The sequence below is a fragment of the Argiope bruennichi genome, chromosome 2 (genome assembly GCF_947563725.1).
Source record: "Argiope bruennichi chromosome 2, qqArgBrue1.1, whole genome shotgun sequence".
Taxonomy (NCBI): domain Eukaryota; kingdom Metazoa; phylum Arthropoda; class Arachnida; order Araneae; family Araneidae; genus Argiope; species Argiope bruennichi.
The window spans coordinates 102154809-102171812 of record NC_079152.1 but is presented as its reverse complement, the minus strand read 5'-3'; the positions used below and the strand labels follow the sequence as shown (position 1 = coordinate 102171812).

The 17004-nt window shown below is 29.4% G+C and overlaps 1 protein-coding gene across 2 annotated transcripts in view; it reads right to left on the bottom strand.

Annotated features, from left to right (window-relative positions):
• Positions 1-9023: 9023 nt before the first annotated feature.
• Positions 9024-17004, bottom strand: part of LOC129954774 (tyrosyl-DNA phosphodiesterase 2-like) — a 29440-nt gene continuing 21459 nt past the window's right edge. For both annotated transcript variants that reach the window (XM_056068170.1, XM_056068169.1), the window contains exons 5-8: positions 16704-16911; positions 15046-15216; positions 13152-13435; positions 9024-9167 (exon numbers count right to left, since the gene is read on the bottom strand). In XM_056068170.1, the coding sequence (XP_055924145.1) occupies position 9167; positions 13152-13435; positions 15046-15216; positions 16704-16911 (664 nt within the window). In that variant the 3' untranslated portion in view covers positions 9024-9166. The remainder of the gene's footprint in view (positions 9168-13151; positions 13436-15045; positions 15217-16703; positions 16912-17004) is intronic.

Here is a 17004-nt window from a genome sequence, read left to right as displayed (position 1 = left end):
TCATTTTCCAGTCTAAATATCAGTACTTTTCTAAATATTGTCTGCTTATTAATTGCATTTTTCTCTCTTTTGTTTTTGGCAACTATTGCAATATTATGTTTACTTTGGATGTGTTTGTTCTATGTAGTACTTTTGTATGTGATGTTTTATTCGAGCGGATATTAAGGAAAATGCATACACCACAAGAGAAAGCACAGATTTTATGGTGGTTCATAGAAATGAAATCGATAGTGCAAGCACAGAGAAATGTCAGAAGAATTTACCAAAAAGATCCTCCATCCAAAAACAGCATCTTGCGGTGGAAAAAGAATTTTCTAGAAATTGAAAGTATCGAAGATAAGAAACGTTCCAGACGTCCTTGCACAAGTGATTTTGATGTTGAGCGTGTCAAAGAGACATTTTTACACAATCCTAGAATATCTGTGAGATCAGCGGCAACAGAATTGGATATGCCAATTTCGACGGTGTACAAGGTTATTAAGAAAAAATTAAGACTGCATGCATACAAAGTTCAAACTGTTCAAGTTTTGGAATCGAACGATAGGCCTAGGAGGATGGCCTTTGAACAGATATGCTAAGGAGGATAGAAGATGCTGCTGATTTTCTGAGGAGCATAATGTTCTCCGATGAAGCATCCTTTCATGTTTCTGGCATTGTCAATCGCCATAATGTGCGCAAATGGCTCTGTGGATGCCGACACGCTTGTCGCTACCTGGCGTGAAATTGACTATCGACTTGATATTCTCCGTGCGACGAAGTGGGCACACGTGGAAGTTCATTGACAAGGGTCATGAAACTTTTTGAGTCTATTTAACCATTTATGTTATTAATTTAAATCTATCTTTATTATTTTATGAGTTATTAAACATCAAAATGGGTCCGGGACTTTATAAACACCCTGTATATAAATTACGTGTCACTTTGTTTGTCCGCGATGGACTCCTAAACTACTAAACCGATTTTAATCAAATTTGCACACCGTGTGCAGTTTGATCTAACTTAAAAGATAGGATAGCCCTTTTTTTTCAATTTTTAATTAGAATTTTAATTATTAATTAAAAACTAACTTTCCCGCCAAAAAAATCTTTTCATTTTCCCCACCGCCAAATGAGTACGGCTTCATATTTTTTTTCCAACAGTCATGAGGCTAGGCTTAAGATTTTTCGGCTGATTATTTGAAACGATTCTATTTATTTTCTTAATGTTTGATGCATTTAAAATTAAACATTGTTAATGAATCGATCTTTCAGATTCGTTCTTAAGTACTTTCAAATTAAAATAAAACAGAATAAAGGAAATTAAAAATTTCTAATCTGCATAGCGTTACCCCAACTGGCGTAGAAAAACTCACGCATTTGCGTTAACGTAACTGGCGTTGAAAATTCACGCATGCGCATTGTGTTCTGATTATTGACATGACAACCATTATCAACGGATGATTTAAATTATTTTTAGGTTAGTTGCATGTTTTTGTAATTAAATTGTATTTATGTTAGTTATATATTTTTTGTATACGCTTATAGTTTTAAGTACATCGTTTTTTTAGTTTTTTTTAACCCGTTTTCAACCGATTATTTTAAACGATTCGTTTTATTTTCTTAGTGTATGATGCATTTAAAATTAAACATTGTTAATTAATCGTTCTGGTCATAATGAATCTGAGAATATTTTGTTGACAAATTGTTGAAATATTACATAAATTAGGAAAGATATTCTTTAGTGCCCATAAAGTTTAAACGCTCAGTGACTGTTTTCAGTAATCATATTACAAAAAAAAAAAAAACTTTGTTTCAGTAAAAAATATTATTATATTAATTGCAGATTAGTCCTTTCCACTTTAATTTATAGTATAAATTCTACGGGAACTAACAGAAAATGAGAGAGATACATATTACGTTATGACTAAAGGCGTTTATAATATTATGAATGAATTATATGATAATCAAAATTTGAAGTTTTAAAATATTTTGATGAAGAAGCTATTAAAGTAGCGTAAAATATTTAATTATTAAAATTTAAACGAACATTAAGATTGGCGAACCGGCTGGTCGCCAAAGGCGGCTAGTTTTAAATATATAAATTTATAAAAGGAAAAGAAATCGTAGACTTATTTTTCAGATAGATTCGCAGATTATATTTCATAATAGTTTGCTATTATCAAGGCATCAGTAAATAAATTAGTGGGAATGTTTTTCCTGAAACTTTCTCGTATTCTATTTTATAAAAATCTTATTCCCTTTGTCCCGCATAAAATTATATATCTCAATTAAGCCTAGAATGCCTTGATGAATAGTTACGAAATACAAATCTCCGACGTGAATCCAGCATCTTTATTGAATCTATCATGGGAATATATATATATTGGACAACTTTCAACTAAACTAAATCAACATTTGACAGGGAACTACAGTTGTAATCAGAAATTGAATTTCGTTGATTTAAATCATTAAGCAATATGTTCAGATGCATGCCAAACTACAAATTGACGGACGGTCAACTCTTGACAAATTTGGTTCAAAATTTAAAAGAATATGCATTTCAGATACTAAACTTGTGTACCAAATTTCATCTATATAACTCTCTACGTTTTGCAATTAACGGATGCTCTTGTTCTCAAAAGATAAGACAGAATGAATTTCATTGGAAATTCGATAGATATCTACAAATTAAGCCTAAAATCCACATACCAAATTTCATCCATCCAATACTTTCAGCATTTTCATTTAACGTGTTCACAGACTAATATAATGGCAACAACAACAACAAATGTATAAAATAAATAAATCTGGGTCAGGAACGAGGAAATTCTATAAAAGCTCCAGCTATGACGATTATATTTTCTCTGTAATTCGTGTAAGAGAAAGTAAACATAGATTGGAAAAAATGCAAAAACATCTGTATTATGCAAATAAAAAAAAGATCTAGCAAGACAACAGCACCTCAGAAAAGAAAAGTCTCGCAATACCATGACAGTAAGAAACAAAAACAAGAAATTAGATAAGAGACAAGATTCACCATCAACTTCCACTATTAACAAACATCTGAAAATTAAACTAGAACGTTTTCGAAGGTGCTCATGAAAAAAAAAAATGATAATAAATTAAATGTATTTCTCAATAATAATAATAATAAAAAAAAAAACATTTCTAAATTCCATTAGCAAATTTTTGTCCAAATAGAAAATATGAAGAACGTAAAATTTAAAGACATCCCATTTCATTTTTTAAAACTTTAGAAAATATGCTTTATTCTATGCATCCTAGAATTCTTTCTATTAGATATCGCCAACGACAAAAGACATATATATTTATATATGTAATGGTATCTCTTAATCTAATTTAAAACTTAATTTCCTAATTTTTATCTTAATTCAGCCCATATTAACTTTATGCTAAAATGGCCTCTTATTTTATGATCCAATTTTCACTTGTTTAATTAATGCAACATGCTCTCTATAAAAATGCTTACTTTTGAAATTTCACACTCTCCGAGTGAAGGGATAAAAATCCTTAATGTCTTCCACTTTCTTTTAAAAATACCTAAAGTTCCCTTACCTAAATTTACACGTATCATCGAAATCCCTATCAGAATCTCACAATATAAAATCATTGAGGAAAAAATTTCGGCCTCTTCTGCTCTTGTGTCGCGATAAAAACTGACGCATTTCTTACCACTTATTCTTTGTACGTAAATTATGCCTCCAGGGATGGAATGAATCTGGTTTAAAAATTCGAAAGTGTATTCTCTTCAGCCACACAACTGCTTCATATATATATATATATAAACATACCACTTCGGGTGCACTGGATCTTTTTTTTTTTTGTGACTCTTCATTCTCAAAACAAAAATTTAAAACTGACAAATGAATCGAGTATAACATATAATGAAATACAAATATAACATTAAGTGTTGGCGGCCGAAATTTGTGTGCGTATAAATTTCGATTATTCTCTCATATATGTATATCGTCTTAAGAATTATGAAATGTTTAAATAATTAGAAGCAATTTATAATTAAATATTAAAATATTTATTTTGAACCATTATGGAAATCAAAATATATCACATGATGAAGTTTTAATGAATTCTGAACTAAAACATAAATAATTTTAAATTATATACTCTTTTAAATGACATTAAAAATTATTTTTTTTAAATATGCAATTGCAAGGAGTATCTGAATCTAATATGATGTTATGTTAAATATGTAGCATGTATACTATATATAGAACAATTGCAAGCGTCATATCTTATTTATATTTTTCATTAATACCATTCACAATCTTACAAACAATTTTTGTTCCAATTTGTGAGTTAAAACCTAATTATTGCATTTTACATTGAAGTGCATATTAAGTCAAATATAAAATTAATCACAATTAAAAGAAAAATGTAATACAAAATAAATATATTTACATTGCATAACAGAATTAAATTACAATAAATATTAAATTGCAACACAAACTTTAAATTACATGCATCGTAAACCTTTTTTCTTTTCACTCTTCTAATATGCAGTTGAAAAAAAAGTCAATGCAATTAATATGGTATGTATATAAAATATTTTACATTTATCATGAGAAAATAGCATCACAGTTTTAAATATCCTTCTTAGCATCATTCACAATTTTATGGACACAATTTCGATTCAATTACATCAATGATAAATTTAGTTATTATTCTAAACTGCTAAATCTAGTGTTTACTATATTTTACATTAAGATATAAATTAAAATCTAAAATTACAAAACATAATAATATAAAAAATTAATGCATCAACTATGGAATTAAAAAAAATCAAACACCATGATGTATGCTGAGCAACATTCTACATACACCAATACAATTATATATTGATATATTTGTACATTTAAGTTAAAAATCTAAATGTTCAATTAGGAAGTTTCATTTTCCTAAATATAATCCTAAAGCTCAATGCTTAATTCATTTTACTTGCAAAGACCCATACTTTTTTGAATTTATTTATTGATTTTTTTTTTCATAAAGAATTTATTTTGTTTATCTACAAATCAAAAACAAATGCAATTTTTTGTGAACATTTATTTCAGTATCAGATGCTGCAAAAATTATTTAAAATTTGAAAGAAAAAGAAAAAAAAGACATTAACAGATTTTTAATTTCATTTTTGCCTTTTAAAATTTTGTATTTCTTTGTCTTACTCATATCCTTATTTTCATTTAAATTTATTTTGTTATGATATTTTAATTTGCTTCGATTTTTTATAGATTCTTACAAAGACTTCATGTTTCATTTTCCATATCTATATATATAAAAATTACCATGTATACATTTATAACTGCACGAAAAAAAAAGTTTTGGAGGAATAAGATCACTAAATAATTTTAAAATACTGATATTTAGAATACTCTAGGACAGGGAAGGCGAATCAATGGCACGCCACTGATCAAAACTGTTTGCATTTTAGTTCAAAATAACAAAGTCCCCTATGAATTATTACGAACAAATGCGATTGGTCGGTCGTGGTGTGCAAATTCCCATTCCCAACCCTATTTCATACATGGGGAAAAAAAAAAAAAAAAAAAAAAAAAAAATCGGGCAATATCAGTGGTTGGCACCGTCGCTCATTCAGCAAAGAGAGTGTGACGTCATTATATACGAATCTCGAAGTAGTTTCAGTTCGTATTGCTAGGATTGTATTTCGTAAGTTCCGAAGGACGAATTTAGAATCATCGCTAGGAGCACACTCGTTTGTTAACGTCTTGCCTTAGTTATGTCATGGACTACAATTGCTAATGATGCAAAGTTTGTCTACGCAAAGCGTAGTCAATTTCTTTGACACAACTGTATTTTAAAGTTTATTTGTGTTATATTTACAATTTTTTACTGTTATTTAATATGGCTAATTCAGCACAAAAAAAAAAAAAAAAAAAGAAAAAAAGTGTAAGATAGTAAGTGTAACAGGGAATTTCAAACTTGGTGGACAGAGAAATATGGCAGGATAAGTAAAGGCGACAAAGCGGTGTGTGTTTTATGTTCTGGAACAGTGGTATGTAGAATATCGTCGGTAAAACGGTATTTTGAAGAAAATCACAAATCTTTTTGCAAAAAACGCAAAAAGAAGTAATTACAAATGAATAAAAGAAATAAACAGTCGACGTCTATGATTAAATATGTTAGCATAAGTTGTCATACAAGCGCGGCAAATTACTCGGCTGTAAATGTCACTGCTCGACATAGTAAACATTTTCAGGAGGGAGAGCTTTTGAAGGAAGCCTGGTTGACATGCGCGTCCTCACTTTTCGATGATTTTGATAATAAAAATAAGACAATTCAGCGCATCTAAGATATTCCTCTGTCTAGAAACACAATAAAAGAAAAAATTTTAAAACTGGCCGGAAATGTATCAAATCAACAAAAAAATGACATTAACTCCGCTCCTTTTATACCGTTATGTCTTGTCGAAAGTACTGACGTCACTAAATCGGCGCGTTTAGCTGTTTTTGCTCGATATTGTGTAGGAAACATCATTAAGGAAGAATTAATTGCGATAACATTGCTGCTAACAACTAAAAAGGGCACAGATATTAGTTCGGCTGTTAAAAATTGGCTTACTGAGAAAGAAATTGATTTGAGAAAAATTGTTTCAGTAACAACTGATGGTGCGCCAAATACGATAGGCAAAAAAAGTGGTTCCATTAGTTTATTTAAAACAGATATGGAACATTCGATTCTGGAATTCCACTGCATTATTCACCAACAAGCCTTGTGTGCTAAGAGTGGTTTAACATCTCTTGTTAATGCAATGGCAGTAGAGACAAATATAGTCAACCACATAACGACGCAGGCTTTAAATAAGCAAAAGTTTGATGCTTTATTGGATGAAGTCAACTAGGTGTATAAAGGCTTACTGGTGTATAATATTGTTCGCTGGTTGACCCACGGGAAGGTACTTCAAAGACTTGTTGACTACTTGGAAGAAATCAGACTGTTTCTGCAAAAGGAGGGGAAATTGATCAATACCCACAATTGTTGGATGTTATGTGGCTTTCAAAATTGATGTTTTTACAGACATGTGCCAACATTTCAATGAATTAAACGTAAAGTTTCAAGGCAAAAATAAAACAATTATCGTCATGATGGATCTCATTCGCGCTTTTGATGCTAAACTGCGTTTTCAGAAACGATATTATTACAAGAAACTACAAGTACTTCCCAAACTTGGAAAAAAAATCAAATATTTAGATGTACATGAGAAACCAAACTAAGAAAAAGTTATCCAGGAATTTATTTCTGTAATTGATTCTTCATCAAGGAATTTTCATCGAGATTTTCACAGTTCAGAGAATTATCGGAAACACTCAAGTTTATTATGTAACCTGTTGTGACTTCATTTGATAAACTGAACCTGTCCCAATTCGATTGGTTGGAAATTAAGAATTTGAAATGCAACTGATTGAACTTCAGTCTAGTACAATATGAATTCAAAAAATTATTGAAACAAGGAAAAGGTTGGAATTGATTGAAGCAGAAAGATTAACAAGCAATATAAGTAAAAATGTCAGCAACAAAACTTTGGAAATATGGAATACGATTCCAGGTACATTTAACTGTTTGAAGAAGCTGGCTCATGCTATATTAACTATATTTTCATCTACCTATGCCTGCGAGTCATTATTTTCAGAGATGAATAACATTAAAGATTCACTGAGAAAGCATTTGGCAGATCACTCCAATTCAGGGTGCATTCTGCTAAAAGTAACATCTTACAAGCCCAATATAAATTATTTGTCATCTAATCTTCAACAACAGAAGTCACACAAATGTTACTTTAGTTTGAATTATATGTACAACTAAAACATTTACTTCTATATAATGCAAAATGAATTTTTTGTTGTAAATTTTTTACCCAGTACATAAAGAGTTTCTAGTTGTTAGTATTTAGTTTTGTTATTTTTCCAATAATCACAATGCAAAATTATTTGACGACACGTCTATACCTCATTTAACATTTCTTCAGAAAAAATTGCACGTTGATCCATAAAGGTTTACCACCCCTGCTCTAGGATATATATATATATATGGAGGGGAAAAAAACAAAACTAAAAAATGATATATTAAAGCTACAAATTGGAATAATAATTAGCACCAAGAGAAATAAATTGACAAACTTTTGCTTTGAGACCAGCTGTTTTTATGATCTTGCAGTGAAAGAGAATGGACAAAAGTCATTCACTTTCCAGATTTTTTTTAAAAATTTGTTTTAAAATATTTCAAATACAAGTTTTCCCTCAGCATATTCATATTTAAGCTATGATCTGAGCGCAAAGAAATAGTTGGAATTATATTTTGGAAAAAAGTTTGTCAGAAATTTTTATATCAGGCTCAATGCTACTGAAAATCTGCACGATTCTGTATTGAGATGAAGTCTCATCTTTGCTTCTCTCCTTTCCACCTGAACTTAAGACATCTCTGGTCGCACTTTACTTTTCTCACCTTATTTCCCAAACAAATATCTAGTCTCCTTTGAAATATAGTATATATATATGGACAGAACTATGAATGCACTTTCATCTCTCCATTTTCTTCAACAAGTTATCCCAACGCTATCACCTAGTCCCATCATTAATCATTTGGGATGATTGAATGCCGAATTCCACAAGTAATATCATACAAACTTATGCCATCAGGTTGAAATATAATGAATAAGACTTGAAAATTTTCCAAAACAGTATGAATTACAAATACCACTAACAACAAGAAATTTAAAGTTAAATTTTTTGAGGGAAAAAAACCCATGTTACTTAAATTCAATTGAATTTACAACAAATAACGAATGTTATTGGCAAACAAGATGATCATCAAGTGATATTTAAAAATTAAGCCAGAGTCATCAAGTTTAAACATATGATGACTTCATGCACATATGACAAACAGATGCTTCCTTTTTCTTTGGCATAAAGTGATCCATTTCCCATCTGTCCCCCATTGAATCTAATACTATAGGCTTGTATAATTGCGTAACAATGCTCAATATAAAAAAGAAAGCCTATAAAAGTTCTTTTTATTGAACTCAAAAATAAAAAAAAATATACAAAATTTTGATATTCTATAATACAATTCTAAAAGCGAAAAGAAAATGGAGTGAAAAGGAAACCGGGAGGTAGTATTGACTGTTGCATTCCATTCCTGAAAAGCAAAAACAAATTTTAGCAAAAGTGTAATTCCAAAACAAAATTACAATAAGAAACTTTAAAATGTCAAAATTAAAACTTTATTAGATTAATTTAAAATTGTTTCACTATGTTATTATTGTACTCTTCTTCAATTAAACTGAAAAGCTGCACTAAAAATTTTAAACAAGTTAAATTAATATTATCAGATATTATAAATTTAATATCTGATAATAAGAGTTAAAAAATTAGATCAATTTTAAAATCATATAGGTAGATGAGTTTAGTAAAATTCTGGAATGTTGTAATAAATACAGTAATTGAAATTCAAGAAGTAAATGTTTTCCAAATCAGAATAGTATTTCTGATTATATAAAAATTACCAAAAATAAAAAACCATAAAAATTAAAAAAATTTTAAAAAATTATTTTAAATGCTAAATTATTAAATCCACATCATAAAAAGAAAATACAGGATGGTAATAATTAAACTTTCCCTATAAACAGCATCCTACAACGCAAACGGATCGCAACGAAATTTGGTTTATAGACTATACACGAGATGCGCTCACGGAATTTCGGAAAAAAAATATTTAATTCCAAAATTTCCACCAGAGGGCGCCTTTTCCGGAAAAACATAATTTAACACAATAAATGACCAAAAACGGAATACAGAAACATTATTAACATTTATTGACTAGTTTCTGGTTATTTTGTCATCGAACCCCATTAAGTAAAGGTAAGGAAAAAATATCAGTATGCTGTTTGAGGGAGAAAAAGACAGTTCAGTCTGCATAAACAAGAGCAGATTAGGACGAAATTACACAAAAGGAACAGTTGTTAATCTTGTCTAGGACGATGTAGGGAAAGGTGCTCCATGTGATCATCCTCATTCACCAGCAAGATTTCAAATTGGGGAACATTGTGTTCAACAGCAGATCGTAACTGATCAGTTATGATGCTTCGCACATGAAGCGTTATGGATTTCTTTAAGTCATTCAACGTCGCAACACCTGCACGATACACCAGCATTTTTAAGTGGTCTCATACACCATACCATACACCAGAATTCGCACAGATATAAAACATGACAACGTCTGCAAACGTTTCATACCCTAACCTGTTTTGCATAATGCTACTTCGCAAGCATGCAAATCTCGACTCCCCCCCCCCAGAACGTAACCTTTTCCGGTTTTACATTTTATTACTCGTAATTCTTGTTAATATTGTTTCTGCATTCAGTTTTCGTCGTTTATTGTGTTAAATTTAATGTTTTTCCGGAAAAGGCGCCATCTAGTGGACATTTTGGAACTAAAATTTCTTGTTTCAAATTCCGTGAGTGCATCTCGTGTAGAGTCTATGTACCAAATTTCACAGCAATCCGTTCAACCGTTTGCGTTGTAGGATACTGTTTATATGGGAAATTTAATTATAACCACCCTGTATTTTTAAATATTTAAAATTGGATATATAACCTTTTTTGTTTATGTGAACAAATTTCAAATGAAACTTAATTTTTAACTTTCAAACAAAATATATACTTCAACCTTTAATGAAACACAGTCTCAATACATCTAAATGATCGTATGCAGATATTCTGAATGCTCCGCATAAAATTACTCCATATAACTATTTGGATATTTCATTACTTTTTAAACAGTGTTATCTCCTTGTCTACAGAGTTAGAAAAATATTTTCACTATATCATAAGTCTATTTAAAACCTAGATAAACTATATATTCTTTTTAATACTTTTAAGAATTTATTAAAAGCATATTCAGTTTAAATAAATGCAATAAGTAATAAATTACATTGCTGAAACTATCAGGGTTTTTTTGTCTTCATTTTTTTCTTTCTTTCTTGTTGAATACAAGATGTTCAAGACAAATATTTTAAAAAGTTTTAATCAAATTATTATATTTCATTTTTAACAGGTATGATACAGAAAATTCAAACATAATAAAAAAATTAATATATAAAATGTCAATAATTAAAATTTTTTTAAAGTATAGTTTAAAAGAAATAAATTTACTTGTGGTTATATATAGCTCAGACAAAAATTAAAAATTATAGAATAATATTTTTATCTACAAAATAATGCATTTATTTCAAATACAAATAAACTAATCAAAGTACTTTAAAATCAGCGCATCAAAAGATACAGAATTTTATAATGCACCAGATTGTGGCAAATGTATTGCATTTAAAACTAAGGTACTTACTTTCAATAACATTTTTTTTATTGTTAATTAAATTAGATGACACTCACAGCTCATAAAAATTGATAGTATATAATTTAGAGAGTGAAACAATTTTTCAGATATAAAAATAACAAACAAACAAAAAAAAAAGCTTTGAGGCAGCAGAAATATATTAACACAAATTAGTGATTTTAATTGGTGATTGCCTTTCTAACAAAAATTCAGGAAGCTTTCATATGCATTTAAAACACATTAATATTATCTTTGAAAAGTGAATCCCTGTTTTCTCTTTGCCTACAGATCAAACAATATGCTCATCACAACTAAATGGTAAGAGCAAATATATTTATTAATACCCTATAGGACAGATTGTTGGATCAAAACTACAAAATTTGTCACAAATGTACTTAGCAAAGTGGGTTTAGAATGCAATTAATGGCACAAGACCCTAGGAGAGTGGGGGAAAAAAATGCCTTTCAGGGCATTTTATTTTTAAATTTCACTTAAAAATTAAGCCAAATCTAAACTTTTCCATCTGCAACATTCAAAAATACATAAAATTATTTTCCGCTGCATTAAAAATTTAAAAAAGTGTCTTTTTTAACGGTACCAATATATTTGTCTTACAAAGTTTTCTTCTAATTTTCATATTAAAAAAATGCTATTACACATAATTTGCAACAATATTTGATCACTGCTACAATGAAATACAAATAATTTTCATTGTCTCATTAAATATTTAAATACATGCTTTCTCCCAATGTTAAAATCTTACTTTTGGTCCAAAAGGGCACAAGTAATCAGAATTTGATTAGCAAACTTCTACAAATGAGTAGAATTCGTATATCACCATACATATAGAACACATCTAATAATACCTATTCTTACCATTTCATTGTTAAAAGGCAAGGAATGAGACACTGTTTAAATTTTCATATTCTTTAAAATTGTAGTTTCATTCACTTCTTAACAAATCTCACAAAGATATTAAGTGGCAATAAAAAATAAAAATATTAAATAGTAATTAGGAATAATGAATGATAACACATGCTCTTCTTTATTTTTATCAACATTTACAAATCCAGTTTAATGTTGAAATCAACAAGGCAAGAATATATTTCATGAGAAATAAGAAAATGAAGTTATGCTTTTAATGCTTTGTGATATTTGATTATAGTCCATTATGAAAAACCATGGACACAAAGAGAAAAACACATGAAAAGACACTAAAGTAATGTTTCTAACATTTCTATAGTCTGAAGTTTAAAAAAACTTTTTAAAATGAAATATATATTAAGTTATGCATAAGATACCTAACAGAAATTAAATGCAATAAATAATATTCCTTTTGAACAAGTTGGTCATTGAATGTGGCTTGATATTACAAAAATACCAATAATGAATATTTTGAAACCATATTTGTATTTTTAAAAGAAAGAAATTAAATTATTTTGCATATTTAATATGTGTTGCGCATAGAATATCACAATATAATCATTGAATCATATATAATTTAATTTTGTTGTTCTTGTACATCAGCACAGAAATAAAATTCAAAATGTGCTACATAAGTATGAATTCTGCAAAGTTTAATCAAGAAATAAACGGATTTTATACATACCAGGATAATACTTGAAAAAAGAATAAATACTTATAGTAAACACATTAGACAATACACCAAAAAATTCAGAGAACGATTGTTGTTATTTATTGTCATATGAAATATTTTAAGAATAGTTTTTTCCTTTTTTTCCTAAATAAAACTAAAAATATATGAATGCATTTATTTGTATTACTTACTACTCCATTTCAAAATGACTCAATATTCCCCAATGATCACTTGGAAAGCATCGGTGAGGGTATAATCGTTCAAGTCCTATTAGCCCAAAATATGAAGGCTTTAGCTGACGAGGAGAGGAATGCCGAACATAAACTCTATCAAATCTACATCTAGGCTTGAACTTTGCGTTTATAATGAGGTTATCATTTCGAGTCATATCAAAAGTGTAGGCACATTCTTTTCGGCGTCCACAAGTTATCCATAGATCATCTATGCCAGCTGGCAATCCACCCCATTCATTTAACTGGAAAAAATATAACATGAAATTTATCTGCAGTATGATGACAAACATACTGAAAAGAAAACTGTCATTATAATTTTATCATAGAAAAAAATGCAATTTATATATTGAAGAATATAAACCATAGTTTTTTTAATGATATCAATTATCTGCAGCATTTAATTAGGCATCACTAGATTGTTAAAGCTAAATGAAATCAACAACGTTTTTTAAATCATTAAATAAAGAGAATATTTAATGTGAAAAAAAGTCAAACTATAAAAGATTTACATATTTATTTTCAATTTTATTAAATATATACAACAATAGCCCTTTAAAAAAAAAAAAAAAAAAAAAAAAAAAACTCTTTAGATGCTGATACATAACTTTTAAAAATTTTAAATAAAGGGAGAAGCAGTTCAGATTTACACTGTAGCGGAACCATAGTAAAGTGCAATGGTTCAGGTTTAGATACATTATAAGTTTATCACATGTAGCAAGGGCCTGTAGGAGCTAAAGTGGTATATGTACAGTAGTACAATCTCACAATGAGTTGAACTGTCCAGTGAAAATTACATTGGTATTGCCCAAAGGATCTGCTATATTTTCTTTGCACTGTTTTCTTGCTCATTTTTTAATGCTATTGTAGATCTAGCATTTATTCCATAATGGCCTTTTTAAATTCATTGCATTCCTTTCATGGAATCGTTCCTCTGAACAGCAGTTTTTATAATTCTGGAAATAATTACAGGTCATATGAGGCATCTTTATTTTGTAATTTTCTACTTAATATCAATTTTTACTTATATATTCCAATGATCATTTTTATTATTTTACTTTATATCCTGGTAATGTACAGCAAATTCTTTGCATTGATAGCAGAGGCCCCATCTTTCCTCAATATGCTTCCATGCAATACTAATATCAAATTATACAAAAAGCAAACTTGTAACAATAACATACATTCATCTAATATCACATTTTGACATCATAGGCAAACCTCATCTTGCTTGACAAACATGTAAAATATAATCTACCCATTTTAGACTCAGTCACTAATAACACATTATTAACTTCATTTATTATATTGAGGGTAGATATTTAATAAAACAATATAATTAGCAATTGAAATCTGATATCTGATCTGATGTTGTTATACAAGAAAGTTTTTAACAGACACCACTCTAAAGAGTGAATAGTTTTCATGTAAAAGTCATTCAATTCTTGCAATAAATGAATATGCTACTTTAAAAGGTGAATTAGCTATTCAATATTATAATAAGAAGCCTTCCAATTTCCCTACATACCACTATAGGAAGCATGTAACATTAATGAACATAACTTAAGACAAATCTATTAATATTATCATAAAATAAATTTGATAACTTAAAGTCAATAACACTTTTATAGTTTGTTTTTAAAAAATATATTCATAACAGATAATTATTAAAGTGAAAATTTAAGGGAATGGAAAGAGCTAAAAAGAGATTTTAGAGTCAAATAAGCTCAGCCTCTCTAACAAATCAATGTGATATGGAATAGTTCTATAGTAGAAAAATCTATTTAGCTGAAAGTTATAAACTTATACGTTTTCTTATAAAGAAAAGTTAATGTGCAACAAAGCAAAATATTACCTCCTTATCTCTGAGATTTAAATCGCCAGCAAATATTACAGTAGTATCATTAGGAGAGATCAAAACTTCTTTGAACATTTGCTTTAATTGTATTTTTCTCTCATCAGCTCCTTCAGCAGTGCTTTCAAGATGGGAATTAAACAAAAGCAAATTTTTATTTTTATAAACAGCCTGGAAAACAAAAAGAAAAATATCACAATAATAAATTGGATGAGCCAATATTGTCCAATTTGAATGACTAATAATGATATACAATAAAGAGTTAAAACATTATGGCCGGCTACTCAATAATGTGTTTTGCCACCTTTAGCCTGCGAAACATCTGCAATTCATCTTGACATGAATGCCACAAGTCCTTGGTAGATGACTGAAAACAAGTTATACCAAATGTTTAAGTAGCAGTCATACAAAGCTAAGATATTCCAATAAGATGATATTTGATCTCCTAGTTGCCTTTCCATGAAATTCCAAATGTGTTCAATTAGAATAAGATCCAATGAGTTAGGTGGCCAGGACATTAATTAAAATTCATCATTATGCTCCTCAAACTATTCCAACCAAATTTTAGTTATGTGACATGGGATATTGCCTTATTGGAAGATTCTATTTGCAGATGTAAGGGTGCAACTAATCTGCAAACAAATTCAAATAGTCAGCAGCTTTCATGTTTTATTCTACCACAATTACAGGTGCCAGAGCTGCACATGAGAACACTCCCTAAAGCATAATATTGCAGCCACCAGCCTCAATACGCACTGCTATATATAAGGGAAGCAGCTGTTTGTTTGGAAGATAATGTACCTTGACATAACCATTGATGCGATGAATAAGAAACCATGATTCACCCAACCAGGCAACTCTCTTCCACTTATTCATGGTCCAGTCTCAATGTTCCAGGGCCCACCATAAGCTTAGTTGACAGTGATGCTGGCTTAACAGAGGCACACAAGTGTGACAATTGCCGTGCAATCCCATATCCAACAATATCTGCTGAATTGTGTGTTCTGAAATACTGGCATTTGAATCTGCATTGTATTGGGCTGTTAGATGAGCTACAGTGTGGTGCCGATTTTGCTTTACCTAGTGGGACAATTGCTGATGTCCTTTTTCTTTGATGACATGTGGATATTCAACACCTTGGTATCTATCTACTGTTGGTTTCACCATCTTTTATCTACTCTGCATAAATTATAACAGCAGATTGTGAATAACCTAACAGTCATGCAGTGTTGAAGATACTCATTCTGAATCTCTGGGCTATTATAATCTACCCTCTATCAAATGAGCTTAGATCAGCACTTTCCCCCATAAATACAAAAATGATTTGTTATCTTCTGCAGTAGCAGTTAAATACAATTCCCAATTAATCACATGCCTTCCAAGTTATCCAATGAGTTTATCAAAAAATGTGGTATTATCATAAGGTTTTGGCTCTTCAGTGTACTAGTTAGTTACCACAAATGAAAATCAAAGAGAGCTTTTGTTCAACAACAAAAATCCTAAAACAGAAAATAAAGATTTTTGCAAATCAGTGGGTGAATTCTGCTTGAATTTCAATTACTTTTATGCACCTCAAGGATTTAAAATTATCTGTTTGCTTTACTACATAATTTCTAAATGCTTCAAGTAAAAATTACACTAAAGAGAAATATACTTACATTCACTTTTAAGCAATTCCTCATCATCCTAGTAGTGAAGTCAATAATCTTGAAATCTTTATAAGAAACAGTGGATTTCTTGAGGAATGTACCAACGAAGTATCCAACTTCATTTCCAAAAAGACAATCATAATCTGTCAGTTGCTTTAAAAAATATTCAGCAGATTCAGGAACAATCTCTTGTAAAAATACTATATCTGCTTGTTCACTAAAGCAATGAGTAAATATAAGTATTATTTGCAATTTAAAAAATTATCAAAGATTACTAGCAAAAATATTTTGTGATCTTTCTACTTAAAAA